This window comes from Botrytis cinerea, chromosome 13 (genome assembly GCF_000143535.2).
Source record: "Botrytis cinerea B05.10 chromosome 13, complete sequence".
In the NCBI taxonomy this organism is placed as follows: domain Eukaryota; kingdom Fungi; phylum Ascomycota; class Leotiomycetes; order Helotiales; family Sclerotiniaceae; genus Botrytis; species Botrytis cinerea.
The window spans coordinates 676,192-701,007 of record NC_037322.1 but is presented as its reverse complement, the minus strand read 5'-3'; the positions used below and the strand labels follow the sequence as shown (position 1 = coordinate 701,007).

The window sequence follows — 24,816 nt, the reverse complement described above, 5'->3', positions numbered from 1 at the left end:
CAATACTCAAGAACATGTTGGAAATTGAGCAATCTAAGCTAACCTTCAAGTACGAAGGCGACAGAGGATCAATTCACAACTGAAATTGGCTGCCGAGCAGCTGTGCCTGAACATATCTCGAATGCGACTGCGATCAGAGTCATGGAATTCTGGACTCTCACATTGAATAACTTGGGGAGGTCAGATTGCATTTACTAAGTAGATCATCCAGAAGTGATCTTCGGAGACCTCATCGGAGATAGCCAGTTCTGAATCACGGGTGGACTCAACCCCCGGATTACTAATCACTTTGCAACCTCACGCAGTCACTCCGCTTGACAGGGCGACTTTGTTCTCGACTCCTCTTACAAACCAACCTCCATGACAAGAATTACGGCTTATGGAATGTCACCAAGAACACGAAGAATGACGACTTTTTCGTACTGCCCCTCAAATATTGAGCCTATCCTTCGTTCAATTCCACCTTGAATAACTGTAACAACTTTGTTGAAACAAATGCTACGTAAGCACAACGAAAAACACAAGACATTTTAAATAAATCGCAATGGCGTTCCAGACGGCAACAGAATGGCACGCTGGAGAGGAGGAGATGCACAAACGTCTACGAGTACCTCAGAACGAAAATCCAACCTCACCCTACCTTTCACCATTCGCTGCGAACCTGTTGTCCCGATCACCATTACTCGCTCTCGGTACCCTCGATTCTTCCGGCAGACCATGGACTACATTATGGGGCGGGGAGGCGGGGTTTGCTTGGCCGGTCGCACAATCTGTTATTGCTGTGAAAGCTACAATTGATCTTGAATACGACCCAGTTTCTGAAGTGTTACTGGGAAAGAATGCGGATGGTCAAGTCAAACGAGAAGAATTGCCCGGGAGAATGGTTGGTGGTCTCGCAATCGACCTTGAATCTAGGAAACGAGTCAAACTATATGGTAGGATGGCTGCAGGCGCACTAAAAGAGACTGCTGGGAACTCAGTGGCAGAAGCTTCGTTAGTCGTCAAAATCGAGCAAAGTCTAGGTGAGCTTCTCATTGCCCCAGAAGCTATTATTATACACTAACGGAATTGCAGGTAATTGTCCCAAGTACCTGAACAAAAAACACATTATTTCTCGATTGCCAAAACCTACACTGGTTTCCACGACATTACCTCTTCCTAAAGAAGCAGTGGATTTGATAACACGATCTGACCTGTTCTTCATTTCTTCTTCAAATCATGATTCAGACATGGATACGAATCATAGAGGTGGACCACCAGGCTTTGTCCGAATCCTGTCTAACGATGCTAACGGACTGGTAATTGTTTATCCTGAGTATTCTGGTAATCGTCTTTATCAAACACTCGGAAATCTCACAACTACACCTCAGGCAGGACTAGTATTCCCAGATTTCAATACTGGCGATGTCGTGTACCTGACTGGTAGAACCGAGATACTTGCTGGAGAGAAGGCTTCTAATTTAATTTCACATACTAATCTTGCAGTGAAGATCTCCGTGGAAATTTTTCGATATGTTACTGAGGGATTGAGTTTTCGAGGCGAAGAAGGTGAACGTTCACCCTATAACCCATCCGTCCGGTTTCTAGCTTCCGAAGCCGCTGTCGGGGTCAAAGATACGGGCAGCAAGATGCGGGCTAAACTAATTGAGCGAAAAATCTTGTCACCAAGTGTGGCAAGATTCCGATTCAAGATTTCGAGTGGAGATGCAAAGAACCATTGGAAACCTGGCCAATATGTCGCCTTGGATTTCAAAGATGAACTTGATATTGGCTATAGCCACATGCGTGATGATGATCCAAAAAGTTTGAACGACGATTACATACGAACCTTCACAGTTTCTTCGTCAAAAGATCCCACAAATGCATACGATACATTTGAGATCACAATTCGCAAGGTTGGAATTGTCACTGATTTTCTCTTTCGCCATAACATCAGATCAGAGTTGGAAGTACCACTCAATGGGTTCGGGGGAGAATTTTTCATCGATCAAGGCTCTGAAGAAAAAGTTTCATTTGTTGCTGGCGGTGTCGGAATTACGCCACTCATCGCTCAAATTTCTGAATTAGATTTGTCACGATTGCAACTTTATTGGACTGTTCGTTTAGCTGACCTGGGACTGGTTTTGGATACTTTCGAAAGATATCCCAATCTTAGTTCTCATGCAACATTATTCATCACGGGTGAAATGGGAGGCTGTGATGATATGAATGAATCAATTTCCGTCAGAAAATTAAGGGAATCCGGCGCTACTTTAAAAGAAAGAAGAATTGAAAAGGGCGATTTTTGCGAAGACTCTGCTAGTCGATGGTACTTATGTACAGGAACTAGCCTGCGTAATACCTTGGTAGAGTGGCTTCAGGGCAAAAATCTCAGTTACGAAGATTTTAATTACTAAGAGTGTGATATCACTTTATTCAATTCAAACAATTGTTCGCAAATGAACATTTCTTTCTTTGTGCTCTTTCTAGTTCTTTGTCTGTGGGATAACCTGGTACTAGAACGTACCAGTTAAATTCGAAAGTTTGCATAGCTCGCTACATTCCTTTGTATTTTTGAGTAGCTTTATTAAGTCCGTCAAGAAGTTCAAACATTCAACTTCAAAAAAATTGCATTACTGTCTCAAGACCCGAATCAACATAATGGCAGCCAACAACGTTCATTCTACTCCCGTCCAGCCTAAATACGTCCTTCGCAATCCCTTGGAAGTTCGCGAAAATACAAAGAGCATTCAACTAATCAGGATCAAAGACAATGAGTCTTTTCTAGGGTTCCCCATCCCCGACAAAAAGGTCTCATCCGACAGAAATCCAGAATGGAAAATAAGTCTCGCCTCCGCCGTCCTTCCTACGGCTGGTGTCCCGCTCTCCCGCATTCTGAACCACCCGAATATTGTCGGTCTTGTTGATATAATTCACACAGACTCCCTCGCGGGTTCTACAAAACATGCTGGTATAACTGCCAATACAGCTGTCTATGAAGACATGAATCAAGGCTCACTTGACCTCATTCTTCCGAACCCAGAAAATTACCCCAAGTTTACCGACCTGGCAGCTTGGCGCGCCCACGCTACCCCAAATCCCAATCGGTTTTCTCTTCCTGAAAGTTTGTGCTGGCATGTTTTATCCAATATCAACAAGGCTCTTTTGTGGTTGCACACGGGTGTGAAACAGACGGATACAAAAGACGATTGGCAAAAACATGATGATGATTGGCAACCTATTTTAATAAGAGATGTTAGTCCGAAACAAATCTGGTTCAAGAGAACCGGTGGTGGAGCAACATATGGGCAGTGTAAGTTAGGCGGGTTTGGGAAGGCGGTTGTGACGGGTTTTCCGGGCGGGAACGTGGCAAAGAGTGAGAAGAAAGAGGGATTGAGCTGGCATTTTCAAGCTCCTGTACGCTTTTTCTCTGAAATCTTGATCAATAGATCTTTACTAATAACGACACAGGAACAATTGGCCGGAACCGAAACTTGGGGACCAGCCTCGGAGATTTGGGCGCTAGGCGCAACAGTCTTTACAATGATGACAGGGATTCCACCGCCCCAACAATTTGAATATCAGTGGGCAATGTCAAGAATGAGCGATAAACCATTTACGAGTGGACTGAAAAATTTGGTGTCGGCGATGCTGAAGGTGAGAAGTACCGATAGACCTACGACGGCTCAGCTGGTGGGGAGGATTGAACAGGGCTGGGAGGAATGGAGGGCGACGGATGATGCGATTGGGTATGTGGATTGGAAGGATAGGAGTAGAGGAAGGGAGGTTAATTTGCAAGGGGAGGTGGAGGAGAAGGCGAGGATGGGATGGGGAATTATTGATGCGGGAGGGTTTTAGGCGATGCTTTCTATGTGGGATTGATAATTAGGGAGAAGAATTTTGGGGCTTGAGTCTTGATTGTTGAATGATCTTTGCGGCGTATCACTCTCGCAGCTGTCTATAACCTATGTGTTTTCAATTTGAAGATATTCATATACTCTAATCCATGCCCGTCCCCAAGCCATTATTAACCGGGGAGCAATTAGAAACCCTAATATCCGTTTGTTATAAGTAGTTCAAAATCTCTGGTTATATCTGTAAATCTCTACGGGTGCTTATAGATATCTTTGTTAATAAATAAAAAATAGAAATAAAACACAGATAAATGGTGTTTGTAAGTGCAATTCCTATAACCATATTTTGCATACAAAAATCAAACAAATTCAAATCTAATGAAACTTACTAATAAGCCACCCTATACTATATACACTTTGACTACTGAACCTACAAAAATGAAGCTTCACTTCCCATAGCCAACCGTTGATTGATAGGGATAGCTTTTTTCATCCCCATTACTACCTATGCCTAGGCACCTGTAGCCAGCCGTACCACCCAAGCCACCCGTTGCAACCACTGCCTCCAAACTTTGACATCAATGCTCACAGAATATATTAAAAGCCATGTCTTATGTTTCGCTTCCACCCAAGGCTTTCCTTTCCCTGAAAGAACACATGCGAGGAAGTGATTACCTATTTCACATCTTTTCATGGGGTTTAGATACACCCATATCCACTTTCACGTCGCTATCCTCTCACAATTTGCAACCTAGACTGGCTGTTGCTCGTGTGATCAAAACCTAAGAGGTTGATTCGCTAGGTAGCTGATTAAACGCACGAGGGAGAATAATAGAGGTCGCATCTCAGTGTTGAAATCACCGAAATTAGGATGAGAGCTGAAGGGTTAGAAGTTTGATGCTGGTTGAAGAACTTTTGTATATTCACTACAGGCAATACAACAGGCGCAGTTCGTCGCTTAGTGTGTTTTTCCAGTAAATCTTCTCACCCACAATTTCTTATTTTATTGTGAATTTCGTTTCATACCTATCAATTCTCAAACACAAAAATCTCTTTTCTGCATCTTGTTATTGCTGAGGGTACAGATAGCCAACATGGACTACGTACTTGCTGGTAACTATTTCTTTGCAGATATCGATGATGAGACGGCAAAGTTGATCATTCAGCTTCAGCTCGATGACATCGATTATTCATCGTCCAAGGGAAAGGGTCGAACCGACAACGTATCCGATATCTCAGTTGCATTCAGAATTCAGAAAGAGGAATTGGAAAACATTGCTTTATTCTTGTCGGATAAACGCATGACGAGGAGTATTGCATTGGCCGTTCAAACTGATGGTGCAGTCTTGACCGAAGCGGTATCACGCGATGATGTTCTTGTAAGAGATCATTCCATGGCTTTACAACTATATCGAGGTCCCGCAGCACCGGCTATTATCCCAGAGATTCCTCCACCAGCTGCTCTAAATACACAGATCTTGAACGAGGAGGTCTTGCAAAAACTTCAAATGTTGTATGTGTCTGGTGCCGACTCGAAAGACAACAAATCTGCAGAGTTAGATGAAACAGATTGCAGTTTTGTAACTGGCTCACTTGCAGAGTCCTCTACTTGGGCACTCTCTCGATCTGTACCCTCCAAGAGCACATGCGTCATCTGTCGTGATGAGATCAGCTTCTGCGAAGCAGCCCGAGTTCCTGGTTCATGCCGCCACGAATATTGTCGCACCTGCCTTGAGCAGCTCTTTCACTTATCGATGAGCGATGAATCACTCTTCCCACCCCGCTGCTGCAACGAACCAATTACTGTCGCTAGTGTCCGTCTTTTTCTCACAAGTGATATTGTGCGCGCCTTTGATGAGAAGAGAATCGAATTCGAATCACCAAACAGAACTTATTGCTGCTTCAAGTCTTGCTCAGCTTTCATCCCACCGTCCAAAATCATCAACAATGTAGCTACCTGTGAAGGCTGCGGTACACAAACGCACACCTTGTGTAAGTTAGAAGCTCATATTGGAGATTGCTCAAACGATACCGCATTGCAGGAGGTTTTGGATCTTGCTAGGGACAGGGGCTGGCAAAGATGTTTTTCCTGCTGGGGTATGGTGGAGCTTGAGGTTGGATGCAACCACATGAAGTAAGTCTCTTATTACACCTATCCTTCAAGCCTTAAACACACATTGATACTTCAAATTGTAGATGTCGATGCGGTGCCACGTTTTGTTACACCTGTGGGCTGAGATGGAAGACCTGTCGTTGTCCACAATGGCACGAAGACCGTTTGATTGCTCGTGCCACGGAGATTGTCAACCGCAGACCTGGTCATCAACTACTTGAGCGTCCCTATCAAGCCATCGGACAAGGATCTGCAATTGAAGCTCAAATTGCCGTAGCTGCGGAGGGTCTTCGAGAGAATCATGCGTGTGAGCACCACGAATGGCGCAAAATACGAGGATCTCATCAATGTGAGGGTTGCCATAATACTCTGGAACTATTCATTTTTGCATGTCGTCAATGTGAACTAAGAGTTTGCAACAGATGCAGACTTAACAGGTTGTAGTGGGAATGGATTTGTGGAAGCTATTCAATGGTGTGGACAATCTTGAGCTCTATTCACAAGGCTACTATTACTGATATGTCAGTTTGTAATTTCTATTAAGAAGCACTCTTGTACATATTATTTTAGTACCTTCAAATAAGATTTGAGTCATGGCCAAACATGATTCCAGTGTCGCCTTATTTACTCATTGGGAGATTCCCAAATAAGGACTGCTTTCACAGCCTCTCCGCTCAAGATATCTGCTTTGGCCTTCTCCATATCTTTGGCATCGTACTTCGTAATTAGATCCGTGAATGGAAATTTGCCGTCTTTCCAGCCCTGGATAAGTTTTGGAAGGAATTCAGGTGGGTATGAATTTCCCATACAGCAGCCTACATATTTTCGCCCACTGTTGACCGCATTAAACATGTTTATCGACACATCGGCATCAAGCTATATATATTTAATCAGACATGTCGGCAGTGATTGAACGTCAGTAAGAGACACATACCTTTCCAACCCCTAAACTGCATACCGTTCCCAATTTCGCTGTTGCCTCCAACAATTCTGCAACAACTTCTGGTTTACCAGTGGTGTCGATTGAAATATCAATGCCCTCAAAATTCGTCATTCGTTTCAAGGTACTTTGTAAGCTTCTTTCTTTGGTTGGTTTGATGACGTGTGTTGCTCCATATGTTTTAGCCAATTTTAACCTTTCGTCCAGCATATCAATTGCAATGACCTGTTTTGGCTTTTTTTCTAGAAGATTAAGCGCCATTATAGCCGCCAACCCAACGGCACCTGCTCCAATAATGCATACAATATCGTCTGAGGATGGTTTGAGAACGTTGAGAATTGCTAAATTCTCTTCTTAGTACTATTTATGCTGGAGAAAAGGCTGCACCGATCGGAGAAACTTACCACCAGCACCCGTCATTATACCACAACCTAGTGGTGCGAGTGACGAGAGATCCACATCACTTCCAGGCCCTCCAACTCTAATACAACATCTGGCATTAGCCACCGCAAAGTTGGAGAAACCTGTTGAAAATTAAGTTGGTTTGCTAGAATAAGGCGAATTCGATTAAGACTCACTACTCTGGCCGAAAAAGTGACTTGTGATTTCCGACCCGCCCTCTTCTTCTTCAGATGGGATTTCATAAGCTTTACTCCCATCCTCACCTCTGCCTATTCCGAAATTATCGAGCTCCCAATCACCACAAAAGCTCGTCTGCTTTCTCACACAATACTTGCACTCTCCACAACTAGTGTAACTGAGAATGACGCAATCTCCGACTTCAAGATTGGTGACTTTTGATCCCGCCTTGGAGATTATTCCAGCTCCTGTGATACATATCAGTCTATCATGTGATAGCAGACTTGTGTTTATGTATTACTGACCTTCATGTCCCAAAATAGCTGGAAACATTCCGTCAATATCATGTTGGCTAAAATTGATGTCGGTGTGACAAATTCCAGTTGCTACGATTTGGACAAGTACCTCGGTATCACGAATGTCGTCGTTGACTTCCACATCGCGATAAACAAACTCGCCGCCGGGACTGTTGACGACAAGTGCTTTCGTTCTCATGGTAGCTTACGTCTATACACAGCCGGGGGTAGTGGATTTGACAGAGGTTTTGTGTGTCAAGGGGCAGAAAAGAGCAGGATATCACTTATCAGTGCGTTTGGCGATTTTTTATGATGTTCTGTCCATCTTCTGCAGCTCGCCGCAAAGGGTGTGGTGGGCATGGCCCACATTTGATATTAACTCCATTAGGGGCAGTTGTGCTCCACATGCCTGAAAAGCAGCATGTTCCACTCTACTTGTCCCGCGCCGGTTGCCGACGGCATTGGTGGTTAGAGGATCCACCTACACAGTATGTGAAACCCTGAAAATCTACCATGAAATTTTCGAATTTCAGCAATCGAGATCTTTGTCTCCTTCAAGAATTACTCGACCGCCTGTATCTTCTGTGATTCTGTTTTCTTTGATTGAGTGTCTCATATCTAGAATTCACGTCTTTCTCCACTTTCCTTTCGTCCAGAGGTTCTAGAATTTTGTGGAAATATAAACCACGTGAATTCTGTGAGAGAAAGACACCTACGAGAAGTCGCTTCCCCCCATTGGGAAGGAAATGCCTAGTTGCGTGAGTTTTGGTGATGGATCCAGGCATTATTGAACAAAATGCGTGCTTGAAAACATTCGAAATTGTGCTGTCAAGCGTTGAACATATATAATTATTGATACCAAAGGACCAGGCTAATATCTTGCCGGAATTATTTCTGTGGTTCATGTAGGGACATAGACGCAGCGATTTTAACATTGGATATATCTCGAAATAAATATAATCAATTTCATATCCAGCATGCAGTATGCAGTATGCAAGATAGTGGCCCGATTGACAATCTGAGTTTTATCACAGGGCTGAAAGATGTAACATTAGAGTAGTAATTAGCTTTGAACTTTTCCTAGGGGTGCATAATAGGAAGGAAACACAAACGGGATCGAATATTTTATGAAAGATTCATTCGTTAGACAACCGATGTTGAGGCTGGTGTCACCAAAAACCCCACGAAATGTGTCATCTGATTGCCAGGAGAGGTTGTTTTTCTTGGTATTCTCATTCTATATGAAAGCAGTATGCTTTCTAATTCTACCATATTCTCTTCGCCGCCATCTCATATCTACTGATTTTGGAAAAATCATGTACGGCTCCCACCTTCTCCTTGTCTCTCGCCAGCCTTTCCTTTTCTCTCAACTTCTTTAATGTTTCCGGGTCGTCATCATAGATCCATCTTTTCTTATCATCATCGACTTCCACCATACCCCAACCACCTACTCTCTTTCCGCCAGTCTCGTAGCTTCGATGTTCACGCCTTTTCATGGTAGAATAACGATTACGCGCAAACTTTAGTAGGAGCATTCCGAGAACAAGTTTGCAGGCGAGAAGAACAAAGAATGCACCGAGGAAGAAGACAATCATGGTTAAAGATGCAATAACATCGTCAGTGCTTGGTAGATACCATGGTGTAATCGAGTCCGGGTTTGGTAAGCCGAACGTTGAGCGACCGAGGGCTTTGCGGACGATGGTGTCAAAATGTTCGAGAGCTGCCGTTGTTGCTGGAGATGATTCGACGGATAAGGACGTTGCTGTTGATGGCAGTGGGGGAGGAAGATGAGTGGCAAGAAACATGTGATACGTTTGAAATGCAGCCCGGATAAAAAGACAAGAGAGTGGTATCACTGGAAGACCAAGACGTTTAATTAGGTTTTGGTTGACAAAAGCCTAAAGCGGTTAGCCAAAACAAGCAACTTAGGACTGAATACCTACATTTGTGTAATAATCCTTGGCCAGAACATCGAGAAATCGTTGATATATTGCTGGTTTGACACCATTAAACTTGCTGATATATGCATGTTTGATCCAATCTACCAACATCTCACTTCCTATCACTATGAAAAATGGCGAAAGAACTTCTCCTGACCATCCTGGAAGGATAGTAAAACTGTTCGGAAGCATTGAGCTTGTACGTAAAGGACTGGTTGCTTCTGATGCCGATGATGCCATACTGCTGAAGCCACCCATCTCAACGATATTTCGCAATGCAATAATCATGAGCATAAGCCACAGCTGGAATCTTTCCACAACATCGGCACATGTGAGCTGGAAAAGGTTGTCCTTTTCAAATTTCTTGAACACAGTTCCTTTGACTTCCACGAATTGATTTGATAACAATAGAGTGATAAGAGCGTTGGAGTATGAGTTTACAGCAACATTCAAGGTGACGACCTGGGTGAACAATGCTGCTGCATGAACAACATTGTATATGAGAGCAAGTATAAACATGCCAAGAGGTCGCAATACTTTACTTCTACCATCACTATCCCGTTCTAGCGTTTCATCGGAAAATAAGCATTCAAAAATATCCTGGCCTAACGCTGCCGCAAGACGATCAAAGACCTGCAAAATAATGAGTTACCATGCTCACCAGGCTTGACGAGTTGACATACCTCTAAAAGATTATATATAACATACAGTCTAATTGCTGACTGCGCTCTAATACTATGATACATCCTGCTTGCGTCTAACTTCATTAAGAAGAATGAACTGAAAATGATAACAGCCCCTTGCAAGAGATCTGCTTTGTTGTATGAAGATAATGAAGAAGGTTGAGACTTCATACGTCGATGTCTACGGGTCCAACCTTGTCTTGGTCTACGCTCACCATTCAGTCTTGGAGTAGTTTCAGTAGTACCAGTACGTCTGAAAGTTTCGGACGGCCTTCCAGCTTGTGACTGAAATGAGGTTGTTGTTGACACCGAAGGTCTACTAGGACGTGACATACTCCTCGTTGGCGAAAGAGATTCGGCACTGCGACGTTCATTTCGTCGATGCCACATCCGGCTTGTACCATGATAAATAAAACCACCAATGAAACGACATTCTTTGGCTAGAACATGACCCCACCACGAAATAAGAATGCCTAAAGCTTTGAAAAATCGCAACGGCAATATGGTAAAGGTATAGAGCCAGGCGTCAAGACACGCGAAAGACCCAAAATATAAGACTTGTTCAAGTTGTGGAGGTAATAACAAAAAATTCAATAAGCGCTCAAATTTAACTTTTGATGATTCATAAGGAAATTCTGTCGAAGCTGAGCGATATATGTACAAAGGCGATGGTCTTGCAGCGGAAAGCTCAAGCTGTAAATAAGTAGGAATTGACATAGGGGGCAGAGGAATCGACTGGGGTATTGGCGATGGTGGTGGTATGTCTGGCAATTGGGAGGATTTGCTCGCCCCATTAGTCACGATGGGGGATGCCAACCCTTCGAGGTTAAGGTTTAATGGTTCAGAGCCGCGGCCAATATGAAATGGTTTTCTCTTTGGAGATGCCGGAACGGCACTTGGTTTGGAGTATGATGGCCATTGGGTTATTGGCGGCTGAGCACTAAAGGCTCGGGAGGAGGGCAAAATCGTGGGCCTTCTGGTGCTGGGATTGGCCTGGGTTACCTCTTGATATCCTCGGTGCTCACCATTAATGTCTGCGGAGAATTTAACTGATTCCGGTGTGACAATATTGCGACGATCTGTAGATTCAGATGGTCGGTCGTCAAGTTCCATACGTGATACGTCAGAACCGGATCTTTTACGCCCGTGTTCTTCGGCACTGCCTTGGCTTGCGTCGGGAGTCAATAACTTGCTGGGCGAAATCATTGGTAAGGATTCAGGAGCCGACGCTAATTCCGTCATCTCAGCAGCTGATAGTTTAAGAACCTTTTCTTCCCCAGAATCCTTCAAGGACAATTTCTGGTGATTCTCAACTTTTTCCTCTGCGATGTCATCCAATTGATCGGAAGGCGGTGGAAATTTCGATATGGGAGGCGGTGAAGTCAATTCATCCGTTCCATTATGCTCGGCAAAAGAAGAAAGGTCCCCCAATTTATGGAAAGCCCCAGAACTGTTATTGCCAGTTTGCACAAGTGGGGTTTCATTTGCATTCCTAGGCCGCGACTCATTCACAGACACCTGAGATGGCGATGTAGACAGTGGAGGTGGGCTTGGTGAAGGCGTTCGTAGTTGTTTTGAATCCTTGATTGCTGGAACGGATTTGGGGAGCTTGTCTGCGAATTGAGCGGTAAGCTGCTCGAGATCATCTTGCTCAGGTGATCTCATGACTTGCTCCTGGTTTCCTGCTGTCCGAGACCCCGCCCCTTGAATATATGTTACATTCTCTACCGCCATCTAGTTTTATCGCGGTATTCTGGGTAGATCATTAGTAACGAATCTCTGATAAATTCGCTCACACGTATCAAAATTGAGTGGTTACGTGGAGTGATTTGGGATAAAGGTGTTCGCTAAATTTAAATTCAAAGGCTACGGTAACCGTAAATACATCGTGTCCCGTGCGAGAGGCAATGGTAATACCCAGCTCTTAAAAATATAACACTTCTGAATTTCTTCAATATAGCAAGGAATCATATCTTACCGGCACGCTTCACTTCTGAGTTATTTTGCAACGAATTATCTCTAACCACTCCGGCTTCGTTGAAGACAGATTTTCTCATCACGTGTCTAGACAGTTATGCTCTTTCTGGACTAGCGGTGCTTCAGGCTCTGAGTCCTTAATATCAAGGCATGCAAGCTTCGTTTGACGAAAACGGAATACTTTGATTCCTTGTTCCTTATTTCTTGTTCATTTCTATTCTATTGTCTAGTAAAAGTGTAGCTCGTTTCGTATACTATGTATTCTCCTACTGACTATACTTCTATCCCTGTTTTATTTCTGAGTTGTGTTGATAATCCAGACGACGAACGATACGAGCTTCTACCAGTAAACACATAGCTTTGTTTTCCTTAAGATTGTAGCCGGTATATCGATTGTTAATAACTATGGGCGACTTAGAGATCTATGAAGGGCCTTTTTTGGGCCTGGTGAGTATACTGGGGGCGAATCCGGCATCCGAATAATTTTATTATGGATTATAGTAGTGGTAGCAGTATACTCAGCCTGGAGCATTGCTTTCCCGTTCTGGGATCAAATTTCTAGCCGTCTATCGTCAAGGTTTACCGAGCTTCGCAGAACTCGGCAAACATAATTCTTGGAACCGCAGATGTTTTTACAGGTAACTCTGAAATGTAGGCACCCTTCCTATACATCGTAGGCCGCATTCCACCAACAACATCAGCTAAGGCTTTCTGTAGTGTGAGACCAAGATCTGAAGATGCTATACTGGAAGGCGATGTCGTGTATATTGCGGAGCCTACCTCCGACAATGTCAAGAGAAATCAAGGCCTGATTTATTTTTTCTAATAGCTCGGGTATAGCCTCGAGCAATCGCGCTCTATGAGTTTCCGTGTACATTAAATTTGATAGAAAGACCCCATTCTAACAATGAGAAAAGTGCCGATGAATTTGCCAGGGCATACTCTAATGTTCTGTTATGGTCAAAGAATCTAATAGACTTTAGGCCGGTTACGTCACTGTAGTTATTAACTATTGGGGTAAGCATCAAAAGACAAATCAAAAAATAGAAGGTTATGAGTAAGATGCATCTTTTTGTCTGACAAGAGCTGATTCTATCAGTAGACTCCGACCCATAGGAGACCAGGGGTCCTGATAGCGAGCCAAGTGAGAAAGAACGCCTTGGATTATCTTCGCAATAATCGAAATTGTACCCATATTAGTGGAGTTGGATACAGTGGTGGTGCCCTCCCACGTCAGTCCTATTCTTCAGTAATACCTAGATCAGTTACAAGACACACGCTAACTTCTCTAGTCATGAATTTAATCCAAGAGAACCCCTGCCGTATCGAAGCTGCTTTTATAGCTCATCCTGGACGTCTGCAAACATCAGCATATGGAACGCGTAAGAATATCTATTCCATATTTTCCTGCAGCTTCTAGCTTTCTCTCATATACACAATTCCTAATTTCCTTGAGTGATTGTAGTTCAAGTACCACTATCTCTTGCTCAGGCATGGGACGATCGATCAGTCGACGTACGAACTCGCCACGAACAAGATAAGGCACTCATCGAAATGGTTAAGTCAACCAGCGCAGAAAAAGACGCTATCCAGTCTGGCAAGTTGCAACCAAGAGTTCCTTGGCAAATGAACTTGTTCTCGGGTGTAGAATATGCATTTGCTGTTAGATTACCAAGTAAAGGTCGAATGACTAGAGACGAAATTTACGCAAAGCGAGCTGCCTTCTTTCAAGCAGTAATGTGGTTCGAGACCTATATGCCAGTCGGCGATAAAAAGTTGAAGTACGACGTCTGATAGTTGAAGAGTGAGACACATAGACGCTTGTCAATCCCTTTCAAAATTTCTGCCACGGTATTTTTTAAGAAATATCTAGAGGTTCAATTCTATCTAAATATGTTCAAGAGATCTATGTTGTTACAAATGAAATGAAAATGCCCGATTAAAAATGTCGCGAAGTATCGCAAAATACCGCTTTGTACTTTTGAAAATTCAGCATCAAACCATCATTCTGAATCATCAATCACAATTGCGTCATCCCTGCTTCCTCCCGTATTGATTCTTTCCTCCATCTGCATTATCGTGCTGACCACACATTCTTCTTCCGAGCATATAGCCCCATTCATATCGTCTTCGTCCGCAGATTCTAGATCGTCTCCACCCTCCATGTCTTCGTCAGCATCGATGTCACTTCCTTCTGACATTCTCTCGTCTGTATCTAGATCCTGCTCAATCTCGTCCTCAAATTTAAGAATGCCTTGACCCACTTGGCCTTCCATATCTTCATCAGCGTCCACTTCACTCTCGTTCAATATTTCCTCATCTGTGCTCCAGTTACTCTCGTTCTCGTCTTCGGATTCAAGATCGTTTTGATCCTCTCGATCTTCCATGTCTCCATCAATATCCACGTCGCTCTCGCCTGACACTTCACCGTCCGCGTCTGAATTCTTCTCATCCTCGTCCTCACTCCCAGCATCTGTTTGATTGTCTGTGCTTTGGTTGAATCGTCTTTCGAGCTGTGCGGTTATTAGGTAGTCAATTTCTTCATCAGAATCCGTCTCACTCATAGCCAATATCTCCTCAGCTATATCCATTTTCTGGTTGGTTTGGTCGTGAGTTGCAATCTCATCTTCATCAATCATGTCCTCGTCGTCTTTGCTCTCTCTGTTGTTATATTCTGATTCTTGTAAAACTTTCCGCAGTTCATTTCCGAGTGCTCTTGCAAATGGGGGTGGCACAGCATTGCCTATTTGTTTAAGAACATCAGACAGTTTTGTGATTACCATATCCCATACGAAGCTATCTGGGAATCCCATACCTCTAGCCAGTTCTCTTGTTGTAAATACTCGTGGTAAGTATGGATGGAGTGTCTGGTATCATTCTCGTCAGTATTTCAAATTTCCGTCATCTGTTGGAAAAGACAGCAGAGAACGTACCCACTTGTCACGAGTTGTAGTAAATATTTTGAAGAGATCATCTACGGACAGTCTTCCGTATTTCCCCTCCAACTTTTTGTTCCGATAATTTTTATTTTTCCGCATTTCCTCTAATACTTCTCTCATTGCCTTAGTCATCAGTTTCTCGTCCATTCTTCTATAGTCGGCTCCAGCTTCGAGTGGAACGGTACGCACTCGCTCATTTTGTCTAACTGAAATTCTACCTGTCACATGGTTATGCAGAGGCTGACAAGAATCAGAATTCTGCACGCGTCTCTGGTACTCAGATCTAGGCGTGGAGGCACAGATTTGCTTTCCTGAACCAACATTTTTTTTGTTCTTCGAAGTCGAGTGTTTTGTTTCTTCGTGGGGATTCTCCACTCCAATTAGACTAAGGTCTGAAATGCAGTCTCCTATATTGATTGGCCAATGTGGAGCTGATCTCCTCAGGTAAGGAGGATTTCTGGGGACAGACTTAAAGACATTTGTCGGCTCAGGATATTTCGGAAGCTTATGCCCTGGTAGACAGGCCCAAATTATCACACGTTTTCTAGACGAAGGTACACCATAGGCACCTGCTTGCAGGGTTGCGTGTTGACATTGGTATCCCAAAGACGTTAAAAATCGGAAAATGAACCTGTACTTTCTGTTAGCCACATCCTACTCTGAAGAATTCTTGAAGTATATACTTCATTGCACCGTTTTTCAAAGGTCCCCTGTCAGGGGAATAACTCGGAATATCATTGCCATTGAGCTATCATTATTGTTAGTAAGATTGAGAATTTAAATATATTCTAGATATGGAACCTACCGGGTGGTGTTTTATGCCGGGAACATTTTCTAATAAGAAATATTTGGGTCTGTAAAAATCCACGTAGGAGAGGAATGTGGCGATTGCCTCTCTCATAGGACAGATAGGTTCCTTCAGTATCTTGTTAGGGTTATTCTTTCGGTTTGCTCTACTCCATCCTTGGCAAGGAGGTCCTCCTACAATCATATCGATATCGCCTTTTGCGGGCATCTTCGGCATTAAGTTCCCAGCTATATCATAGGCAATGCCCTCAACGTATCCAGCGTCAATCTTCATCGCTCGTTCTAAAAACTTATTTGCATCGTAATTGTATACGATCGCACTTGGGAAGTTTTTTGCAAAAGTCTGGCAGGCCGCGGTATCAGACTCAATAGCATAGCTATTCCCTATCACTCCGCTTTCATGCAAGCCTTGGCTTAATCCACCTGCGCCACTGAAGACATCCTTAAAGGTTGATTAGTATGTATATCAACAACGTCAAAAAAATTCATATAAACCTACCAGAGTATTCAATTTTGTCCCATGCATCTTATTCATTTCTTGCTTTCTCTCTCTCTCGAGCCTCTGCTTGTTTACTTTTAGATACGTCAAATGCTCTTTGGGCATGAGCTTCAAGTCTTCGACTGTAATTGAATCCTTTTTCAAGTTGTAGGGAATATAATCCTGAACCCAGAATGTGTCATCGAGGTCCTTGTAATTGTTTAGATCATCAATGTGGTGTATGTGCCTCACAAAGCAGTGACCGTCAAGATCCTTTGGATTCACCAATTTAGAGTTCCAGCGAAATACTCTTCTATTATCATGGATTGGGAACGGGACATTCACTCCACCTTCTTCCGGCCTCTTAGGCTGAAAGTAGTCGTCATAACGTTCGTAATTATCCACAGTCAACTGGACATCAAGCTGGCCTCTCAAACTGGTGATCCTGGCATCTTTTATTTGACCAATATTGTACGGATGCGGTCCCCTTGAACCAGAAGTAGGTTTCAAAATGAAATAAACGAAGTCTTTCAATTCATATCTTGTGCCTTTATAAATGAACCGAGTAGCAACTTTTTGTTCTTCGTCGAAGTTTAATATTCTTAGCGGTCGATGTTTCTCCTCACACATGACTTTTTTGAGCGAGCAGCACTCACATTCCTCGACCAGAGTCTTCTGGTCTTTCTTCACAATCTCTTCTACTTCAGTAAAGCTTTCGGATGAAATATCATAACGAAATCTATAAAAATACCGGTCTGCGCTTCTGTGGTACTCTTCTTCGATGAGATGAATTTCTGAGCCACCGGCATTATCACTTTCCCCACGGAAATCGACTCTGATTTTGGCTTTTATTTCAGTTTTGAGGATATTCGCACATCTGGAAGTAACGAATAGCTGCCGTGGACAGGCGGCCTCACCAATTATGGTATCGCAGCCCCTTTCAAAATATCGTACGTGGGCCATTGATACCTCGTCCTTACAAAATTAGTTCGCTCGACACTTGAGTCATAGAGTCAACTTACTTCTTTGTATAAGTGTACGATGAGTGCACAATGAACTTTGGACTTGATTTCGGCTTCTTGGGATTAGCCTTCGATCGAACAGAAAGAGACGATTATTTACCATTCTGTACCAGAACGCTGTCTCCAGCTTGACACTTAGCTTGACACTCGATCAAATTATCCAGGCTTTCATGAAGAAATTTCTTTTCGGAATCAAGAGCCGATACGATTCCTTCACGATATTCTTTGTAGCCCGATTCCACTAATGTTTGATCCTCGCTTATTCTAATAGGTCTAAGTTCCCTGTAGAACAATGTGCCACCGATCATTGAAACGAATCGCGTCGTACACGTTTCCGGCTTGAATGACTTGGCTGATTTATTTGACTTAGGCTGTTTACTTTCCTTGAGTTTTTCTACAGACTTCATGTGAGGGTCAAAGGCAGATCTTAAATGCTGGCTACCATAGTCAATTTCTGAATCGGATTCATCCTCAGGGCTTGCGTTGTCGACATCTGAATCATCGAACATCTCGATATCCGAGAGTTCTCTTTTCCAGCCAGCAACAGCTTGATCTGATCCATTGGTACCAGAGTCTGCACTATTCTGAGCAACATTTTGCCCATCGTCAACAACGATTTCTTGATTTGTTTCATCTTCACTATCATCAATCTCAATGATCTCCCGTAACTTCACTTGTGGGATTTTTGAGTCGTAAACCTCTTGATCTGGCAATTTGTTGTTGATAAAGATGCTCGGCTGACTCTGCTCTGGTGTCTGACTTGATTTGACCTTCTTTGCCAGTGTTTCACGGGCTTCGAGTTGTTCCAAAGCTATTTTCGGAATCCGGAATTCTCCCTCTTGGGCTGATTCCTGTGTCTTTTCAGATATTTCGAGGCAGGTCTTGGGTACGTCAAAAGAGTTTGCTTCCAGAATGGTGTAAGCTTCAGCTTTGGAATGGTGTTAGTATTAACGTAGAATGACAAGGAAGAATTGAAACTATCTTGGTCAGTGATTGAACTCACTGTTTGTCAAGCTAGGATTGATTTCGAATAGTTGTGCGAATTTTCGGCGGAACTCGAGTCCTGAAAGAAACTCCATGACAGTCTTCAGTGATTAGGATCGATGTAAGCAAATATAAATAAATCTACGCAAACTTGTCTCAATAGATAGATATGGATAATATATCGAAGGGACGAAATGTAAATGATATAACGAAATAAGATATTGTGTAAGAAGGAAGAAGAAGGACAGAAGATGGAGATCCAAAGAAGCCTCTTAAAGCTCCCGAAAGGAAGCTAGTGATCTCTCTCCTTCCATAATAAGTGAATTATAACGACGAGTGTCCCAGACTAGATGGACTAAAGTCTTCTGAGAGACTATAGATGTTGAAGGTGAGAGCAAATGTCATTGATATTCGAGAGTTGTGTTTTCATATTACGAAGGGAGATTCAGACTTTGCTGATAATCCGGACTCATCATTTTTCTGTAAGTATGTACCGTTTTCTATATCTTTATACATGTTTTGCTATAGACTTCACTCCATCAAAGCTATTCCCCTATGTGAACATCTATAGGGGAAGATGATATGTATTACTGACAAGAAGTAATGAAACTCTGATGTGTATGTGTGAAACTAAAGAACAGCCTTCAGGGCATTATCATTTCAATAGTTCGTGCATATTCCCTTCCAACAGAAAGTAGTTGAAAATGAATCAAAAAATTTGACTTGTGACACATGAGAATTAGTTCAAATATCTCGATCAAGGTTTGAACACTCATCATCATTGTTACATGATCTTCTTTGAACTCCTCTATTCGTGATTCTTTATTTTGTGAACTGATAGTTAGAAGGAAACTTCTTGGACCTTGAATTATCACTTGGCTGTTCCTTCTCCCCTGAATTGATCTTGACATCATCATTTATTTCCCAATGCCAATGCAAATTCCGAGGTTTGTTATCGACATTTCTCATCTTACATCTCCATGATATCATATTCATTAGTGTCATGGTGATGATTTTTTTGGGAAGCACTCGGAGTTGTACAAAGTCATTGACACCGTAGAAGTCCAGAATTCATAGAACGAAACCAAGACGTAGGTAAAGCCTAGAGCACCGGTATAACTCATATGGCATCGCTTTACGACACTCTTGATTCCAAGGTTAAAGATCGCCCTGCTAAAAATCTCAAGACGATCATGAACCTTGAAGTTATCAGCTTTGTATAAATCATTTAAAAAGTATACTTCAAGTGTAATATCTCTTTCAACCGATCTTATCACCCTTCACTCAAGACGCGCCTTAATTACATCAAATCTCCTACCCGAACAAAATACACCGCCCTAGCGAAATTTTTTCATTGGGGAAGAGATCATATATACATTGTTTCCGATTGTATCAAAATAATCGAAGTAAAAATACTATTTTAACAGCAACCTAATAGCCATACTAGCCCCCAAGTAGCTACTATCTAGACTGCGAGGGCCTTCCTCATAACCTTTGAAAAACTACATGCCTAATAGTTACGATATCTGAAACTGAAAATTGCCACTTGATAAACCGTCTATATCACTCAAAAATATCATCTGACTACAAACGTTCATCTAACAATATCGTCCTATCAAGGCGAAATACACAGATCCTGAAATTTGAAAAGCCGATATGATTAGATGATAACACAAATCGACTCTTTGAGATTACTCTCAACACGAAGACAAATAAGACTTATTTTCTCTAAAACATAAACATTAGCCCGGCTCTTCACGTCAGTTTCGTCCCATAGCAAGTAAAATCACTATCGATATAAGGTTCATTAGAAGAACTTTATAAGTTTTCTCATTAGATGGAAGAGGCCACAGCTTCTCAGTAGAAGTTCAATATACTTGTTACTTGAGGCTCAGATGTTTTCAAGGAAAACATTCTGCGCCTGATAAGTAATAGATGTCCATTCTAATTTTTCTCTCCTAGATCTAAGTCTTAAGAATCACTTACTCATGATGACTTTTGGGCAATGAGACATCTCTTCTATAGAATTGCGGAACTCTGTGTATCTGCAATTCAATCTCATTACATTCCATCCTACCTTACTTCTCCCCAAGCAAATAATCCCACTCTCTCAAACCATCCACCCTCTCTCCCCATCCCTTCATCTTTCAGCAATACCAGAAAGATCACTAACCCCTCTATACCTCAAAATTTTCTAACCCGCCACCCACCCACTCTATCTCATGTCACAAAAGAGAGCCAAGCCAAACTGAACATTACATCCCCCTCCACAATCATAACATGACTATCCATCACGAATTATCCCCAGACACACTTTATTCCAATTTCTCACATATAGTTACAGAAAAACACAAAACTCAACAAAACAAGAATCCCACAGCAAAGATGCCAGAGACAAGTTGACATCATGAGATAAAACTGATTAGCACGGGATAAAATGAAGATACATAAATATAAGAAGAAAAAGAAGAATGGGAAACAGAGTGCGGGGGAGGGGTGAAAGTGGGATGCTGGGGAGACTGGGATGCCGGAGATAAGTAGACGCGCAGGAGCTAGGATGGGATGATGGGGTAATGGGGCAAAGAGCGGGGCGAGGAATGAGGCAGTTGAGTTTGGGGTGTTGGGATGAGAGGGAAGATGGTGGAGTGTGGTTGTGGATGGGTTGGGAAGGAGGCAGCGGAAAGACAAATTTTTAGTTCTTCGGTCAGAAAGTGTAAAGCTGAGGAATGAAACAGGGCGTTTATCGATTTCTGGTATCAGGAGATTTCTTTGGCTTGGATTACAAGAGATGCGGAAAGAAATCTCGATTAAAGATAGCATTGAAATGATGTATTGACATTATGTATTATATGGTTATATACTACTATAATCTATGACAATCTACCAACGCCCAAAGACATACGTATCCGCAATCCCCATTTTCGCGCCTAAAATGCAAAAATGCCATCAAGTAGCATCCATAAAGCGCAATGCAATGCAATGCTCACATCCCACATAAACAAACAAACAAAAGCATCCTCAATCCCAGTGCCCATGCAAATATTCCCCCTTACTCACAATACTATCTTGACAATCCTTCAAGTACCTAGCTTGTCTAGCCACCTCCGCAAGTCTATCCAACATCCTCCCATTACTCTCTCCAAATCCATAAACCTCATATTTCAGCCCCGTTTCTGCGCAGAATTCCTTGACGTATCCGCTTGCTTTACGTAAATTATGTCTCGGCATGCGTGGGAATAAATGATGTGTGACTTGGAATTGCAAACCGCCGTGGAACCAATCCATCCACGTTGGGCAATCTACATCCATGGTTGTGCGGAACATGCGTTGGATCCAATGTTCGCTTGGTTCCGATTCTTCGGTCGACATGGAGAAGTGGGAGACGGTCAATTGGAGATGCAATGGGAGTGTGATCATGTGACAGATGAGACAGAAAATGATGCGTTGGGAGATGGTAGGGATACTGCGGTAGACGATCAAATAACCAAACCAAGTCCAGAAGAAGATTTGCCCGACGAGTTCGAAAATTCGTTGTTTACGGTGCAGTTTGGTGCCGAGATCGCGGAGGATGAAGTCCCAGGCGAGGTAGTAGAGATTGAAACGCGCGACCGAGAGGAGGAAATAGTATGTCCATGCTTGTTTTGGAACCATGAATTTGGCAAACCAATTATAGTGCATGATACACTCGGAAGCTGTCGAGTACAAAGAATCGAAAAATACCGGCGAGATGGCGATGAAAGGTAGAATTTGAAGATCTTGATCATGAGTTGGTGAATTCGTAACAATGTGATGGATATTGTGGTTGCGTTTCCACCAGCCTATCGAAAGGCCACCACAGAAATTCAAAACCACACCACCGATTAAGAAATCGATATTATAATCGTGGGTGACTGCCAAATGACCTGCGTCATGTGCCGTGGCGACGATTTGATGCCAAAACATACCGAGGAATGCTGCACTGGCAGCATACCACTCTATCCGAAGAAAAACCATCGAAAGAGAAAATAAAATCGTACATCGCAGGATTTCCGTTATGTACGCCGAGAGCTTGCTGTCGTATAGGCCTTCGTCTTCTAATTTAGCAATTAGGGCTTGAAATCTAGTCTCCAATTCTGTGGCGTCCATTTTGGTTTCCAGATCGGGAATCTCTTCAGAATCAACGGAACTTCCTTCTGTTCGATTTCGAAGTCGTAAGCCCTCGCCGTCGAATACGGAAGAGGCAGTGGAGCTAGCATCGCTATCCGGATTTGCTTGGCAAGGGACAGCTAAGAGATTTTCGGTGACGGTGACATCAATCAAAGGTATCTCGGAGATAGGTGTTGAAGGTTCTTTTTCGACCTCATTTTCTGGTATCCGGAGCGATTGTCTTTGGATTGGGGGTATAATGTTCACCCACGGTTCTTCCAATTTGCCGATTCGATAACGGGCCATTTGGGCCTTGACCTCCTTACTATGAAATCTAGAAAAGAGTCAGCAGCTATAATTCATTCTCGGTCCTGTCCATATCAAAAACTCACGCATCCAATTCAACGGTAGCATCTCTTCCCACGACATGGAGAATAACCTTTGCACCACCGGGGTGACGGTTAAGCCATGCATCCAGCTTTAACACATATCCCTCTGAGATAACAATCGCGTGACCTTGCTCCACCAACTCTCTGATCTCCTTCAACGGCCACACCTTCCTGGTCCTAACTTCAGACGACGAATCCATGATGGTTGCTTTGACCAAAGTGTCAACTTCGCCAGTTTTATTTTTCTCGTGCGACGGAGCTTAAATAAGATCTGTTTTAATGCGGTACAGTAAGATTAGCGATTAGTGGAGATTAAATAAAAAAATCAACACGACCCAATCTTAGACACGCCCCAACAGTGAATGGCTTGGCGTGTAGATGTGAATCACGGATTAGATACGCGTTTATAAATGAAGAGCGTTATGAAATGGCTAGATGAGGAATGAATATAGAAATACACTCAGTAGCCCTGTACGGTATAACAAGGGGGGATCACGTGTGTCAACACAAACACACGAAGTAGACGATTCGGGAAATTCAAAGTAGAAAATGAGAGTCGAAATGGGAAAGGCCAGGTATATAAAGCAGTCAGTAGCACGATGGTACCAAATGTCATCCAGGTATATTAATTACCATTCAATCATACACATGATATCCCCTTTGGTTCGCCAACACAGCCCAATTGCTGCTTTCTTCTGACGACCCATTGTTTTTTTTCTGCACCTCGCTGGCATGAACTTTTAACGTGAAGTAATAAGAATTCCACTCTCGGGTTTCACGGAATTCGACCTATCAGTGCCAATTTCTACTCACGTCAAAGTAAGTTTACTCCTGTGCCGGCACGCAGGTTAGGTCAGCTCATCCTGTCCAGCCGCCAGGACTAACCACTTATAACCATGATCTGATAAATTACTATCGTTGAATACCGACTCGACCTGCCATAAAGTATAGCTGATTGGAGCCTATAGAGCACGTATTTGATACGGCTGTGAGAGCTTGGAGCTCAGCCCACTCGCTTTCCACTTCGTTTCTCATGGGGATTTATATTAAATTGGCCCGGGGCCATCTTTGAGATCCACAGGGCGAGGAAGATCCACTTGTGAAAACCCTTTTCAGATGAGAAGGAGCGGAAAACCGTCTTACCGGTACATCGTTGGCAGATTTTCCGTAACTTCCGTACAGAGCACAGGGTTTGCCGCTGACACAATTGATTTTCGCATGTTCAATGGAGGATTCGTAAATTAAATTGGGGCTGGAGACTGTTGATTTGTTGGCTCTAACTCCATTCATGACATTGCCATCCTGCTCTGCATCGTCAATCTGACTGTTGAGCCCCTATTTTATCAGAGAATCACTCAGAAGTCGTCACAATAGCATTAGGGGTGGCTTGTCGCTGCGTCGTAGTTGCGCGACTAATCAAAATCAAGACTAATAGACATCTGCTAACCTCACCTAGTTCTTACTTGTTAAATCCTAGTCCATCCGCCAGGAATGGGGATTTCCTTATCGACTGCCGCCATCAACATTACGATTTTCTCGGCTGACTGTTGTAAATAATGCATCCGCCAAACATCAGCACTCACACTCAAATTGTGAATCTTAGCATCGACGAAAGCTATCATGTCATAGAAAAAATCCGAATCGATGAAGTAAAGACTGTTATTGACGCCTAGTGAGGTCGACAACTTAGTGAGCTCAAATAGGTGGTGGT

At 43.0% G+C, this 24,816-nt stretch overlaps 8 protein-coding genes across 8 annotated transcripts; 4 read left to right on the top strand and 4 right to left on the bottom strand.

Moving 5' to 3' along the window:
- Positions 1 to 362: 362 nt before the first annotated feature.
- Positions 363 to 2,427, top strand: BCIN_13g01970 (hypothetical protein). The gene is made up of 2 exons (XM_024696709.1): positions 363 to 1,022; positions 1,075 to 2,427. Exons 1-2 carry the CDS (start codon positions 545 to 547, stop codon positions 2,394 to 2,396), a joined length of 1,800 nt encoding a protein of 599 aa, XP_024552522.1. The 5' UTR covers positions 363 to 544; the 3' UTR covers positions 2,397 to 2,427.
- Positions 2,428 to 2,481: 54 nt separating this feature from the next.
- On the top strand, positions 2,482 to 4,137 carry BCIN_13g01960 (hypothetical protein). The gene is made up of 2 exons (XM_001555299.2): positions 2,482 to 3,396; positions 3,451 to 4,137. The coding sequence occupies exons 1-2, from the start codon at positions 2,641 to 2,643 to the stop codon at positions 3,835 to 3,837; spliced, it is 1,143 nt and encodes a 380-aa protein (XP_001555349.1). The 5' UTR covers positions 2,482 to 2,640; the 3' UTR covers positions 3,838 to 4,137.
- Positions 4,138 to 4,843: 706 nt separating this feature from the next.
- Positions 4,844 to 6,446, top strand: BCIN_13g01950 (hypothetical protein). The gene is made up of 2 exons (XM_024696708.1): positions 4,844 to 5,967; positions 6,030 to 6,446. Exons 1-2 carry the CDS (start codon positions 4,928 to 4,930, stop codon positions 6,388 to 6,390), a joined length of 1,401 nt encoding a protein of 466 aa, XP_024552521.1. The 5' UTR covers positions 4,844 to 4,927; the 3' UTR covers positions 6,391 to 6,446.
- Positions 6,447 to 6,474: 28 nt separating this feature from the next.
- Positions 6,475 to 8,018, bottom strand: BCIN_13g01940 (hypothetical protein). Its single transcript, XM_001555301.2, has 5 exons — positions 7,771 to 8,018; positions 7,465 to 7,713; positions 7,291 to 7,410; positions 6,881 to 7,227; positions 6,475 to 6,822 (listed from the first exon to the last, which is right to left on the bottom strand). The coding sequence occupies exons 1-5, from the start codon at positions 7,958 to 7,960 to the stop codon at positions 6,571 to 6,573; spliced, it is 1,158 nt and encodes a 385-aa protein (XP_001555351.2). The 5' UTR covers positions 7,961 to 8,018; the 3' UTR covers positions 6,475 to 6,570.
- Positions 8,019 to 8,963: 945 nt separating this feature from the next.
- Positions 8,964 to 12,187, bottom strand: Bcemp65. Its single transcript, XM_024696707.1, has 3 exons — positions 10,385 to 12,187; positions 9,705 to 10,334; positions 8,964 to 9,659 (listed from the first exon to the last, which is right to left on the bottom strand). Exons 1-3 carry the CDS (start codon positions 12,116 to 12,118, stop codon positions 9,027 to 9,029), a joined length of 2,997 nt encoding a protein of 998 aa, XP_024552520.1. The 5' UTR covers positions 12,119 to 12,187; the 3' UTR covers positions 8,964 to 9,026.
- Positions 12,188 to 13,492: 1,305 nt separating this feature from the next.
- On the top strand, positions 13,493 to 14,261 carry BCIN_13g01920 (hypothetical protein). Its single transcript, XM_024696706.1, has 2 exons — positions 13,493 to 13,743; positions 13,827 to 14,261. Exons 1-2 carry the CDS (start codon positions 13,656 to 13,658, stop codon positions 14,153 to 14,155), a joined length of 417 nt encoding a protein of 138 aa, XP_024552519.1. The 5' UTR covers positions 13,493 to 13,655; the 3' UTR covers positions 14,156 to 14,261.
- A 32-nt stretch (positions 14,262 to 14,293) lies between these two features.
- BCIN_13g01910 (hypothetical protein) lies at positions 14,294 to 18,774 on the bottom strand. The gene is made up of 8 exons (XM_024696705.1): positions 18,611 to 18,774; positions 17,708 to 18,535; positions 17,608 to 17,660; positions 16,607 to 17,560; positions 16,106 to 16,549; positions 15,984 to 16,048; positions 15,295 to 15,931; positions 14,294 to 15,228 (listed from the first exon to the last, which is right to left on the bottom strand). The coding sequence occupies exons 1-8, from the start codon at positions 18,684 to 18,686 to the stop codon at positions 14,365 to 14,367; spliced, it is 3,921 nt and encodes a 1,306-aa protein (XP_024552518.1). The 5' UTR covers positions 18,687 to 18,774; the 3' UTR covers positions 14,294 to 14,364.
- Positions 18,775 to 21,424: 2,650 nt separating this feature from the next.
- On the bottom strand, positions 21,425 to 23,644 carry BCIN_13g01900 (hypothetical protein). Its single transcript, XM_024696704.1, has 2 exons — positions 23,109 to 23,644; positions 21,425 to 23,050 (listed from the first exon to the last, which is right to left on the bottom strand). Exons 1-2 carry the CDS (start codon positions 23,303 to 23,305, stop codon positions 21,610 to 21,612), a joined length of 1,638 nt encoding a protein of 545 aa, XP_024552517.1. The 5' UTR covers positions 23,306 to 23,644; the 3' UTR covers positions 21,425 to 21,609.
- Between the last annotated feature and the right edge of the window lie 1,172 nt (positions 23,645 to 24,816).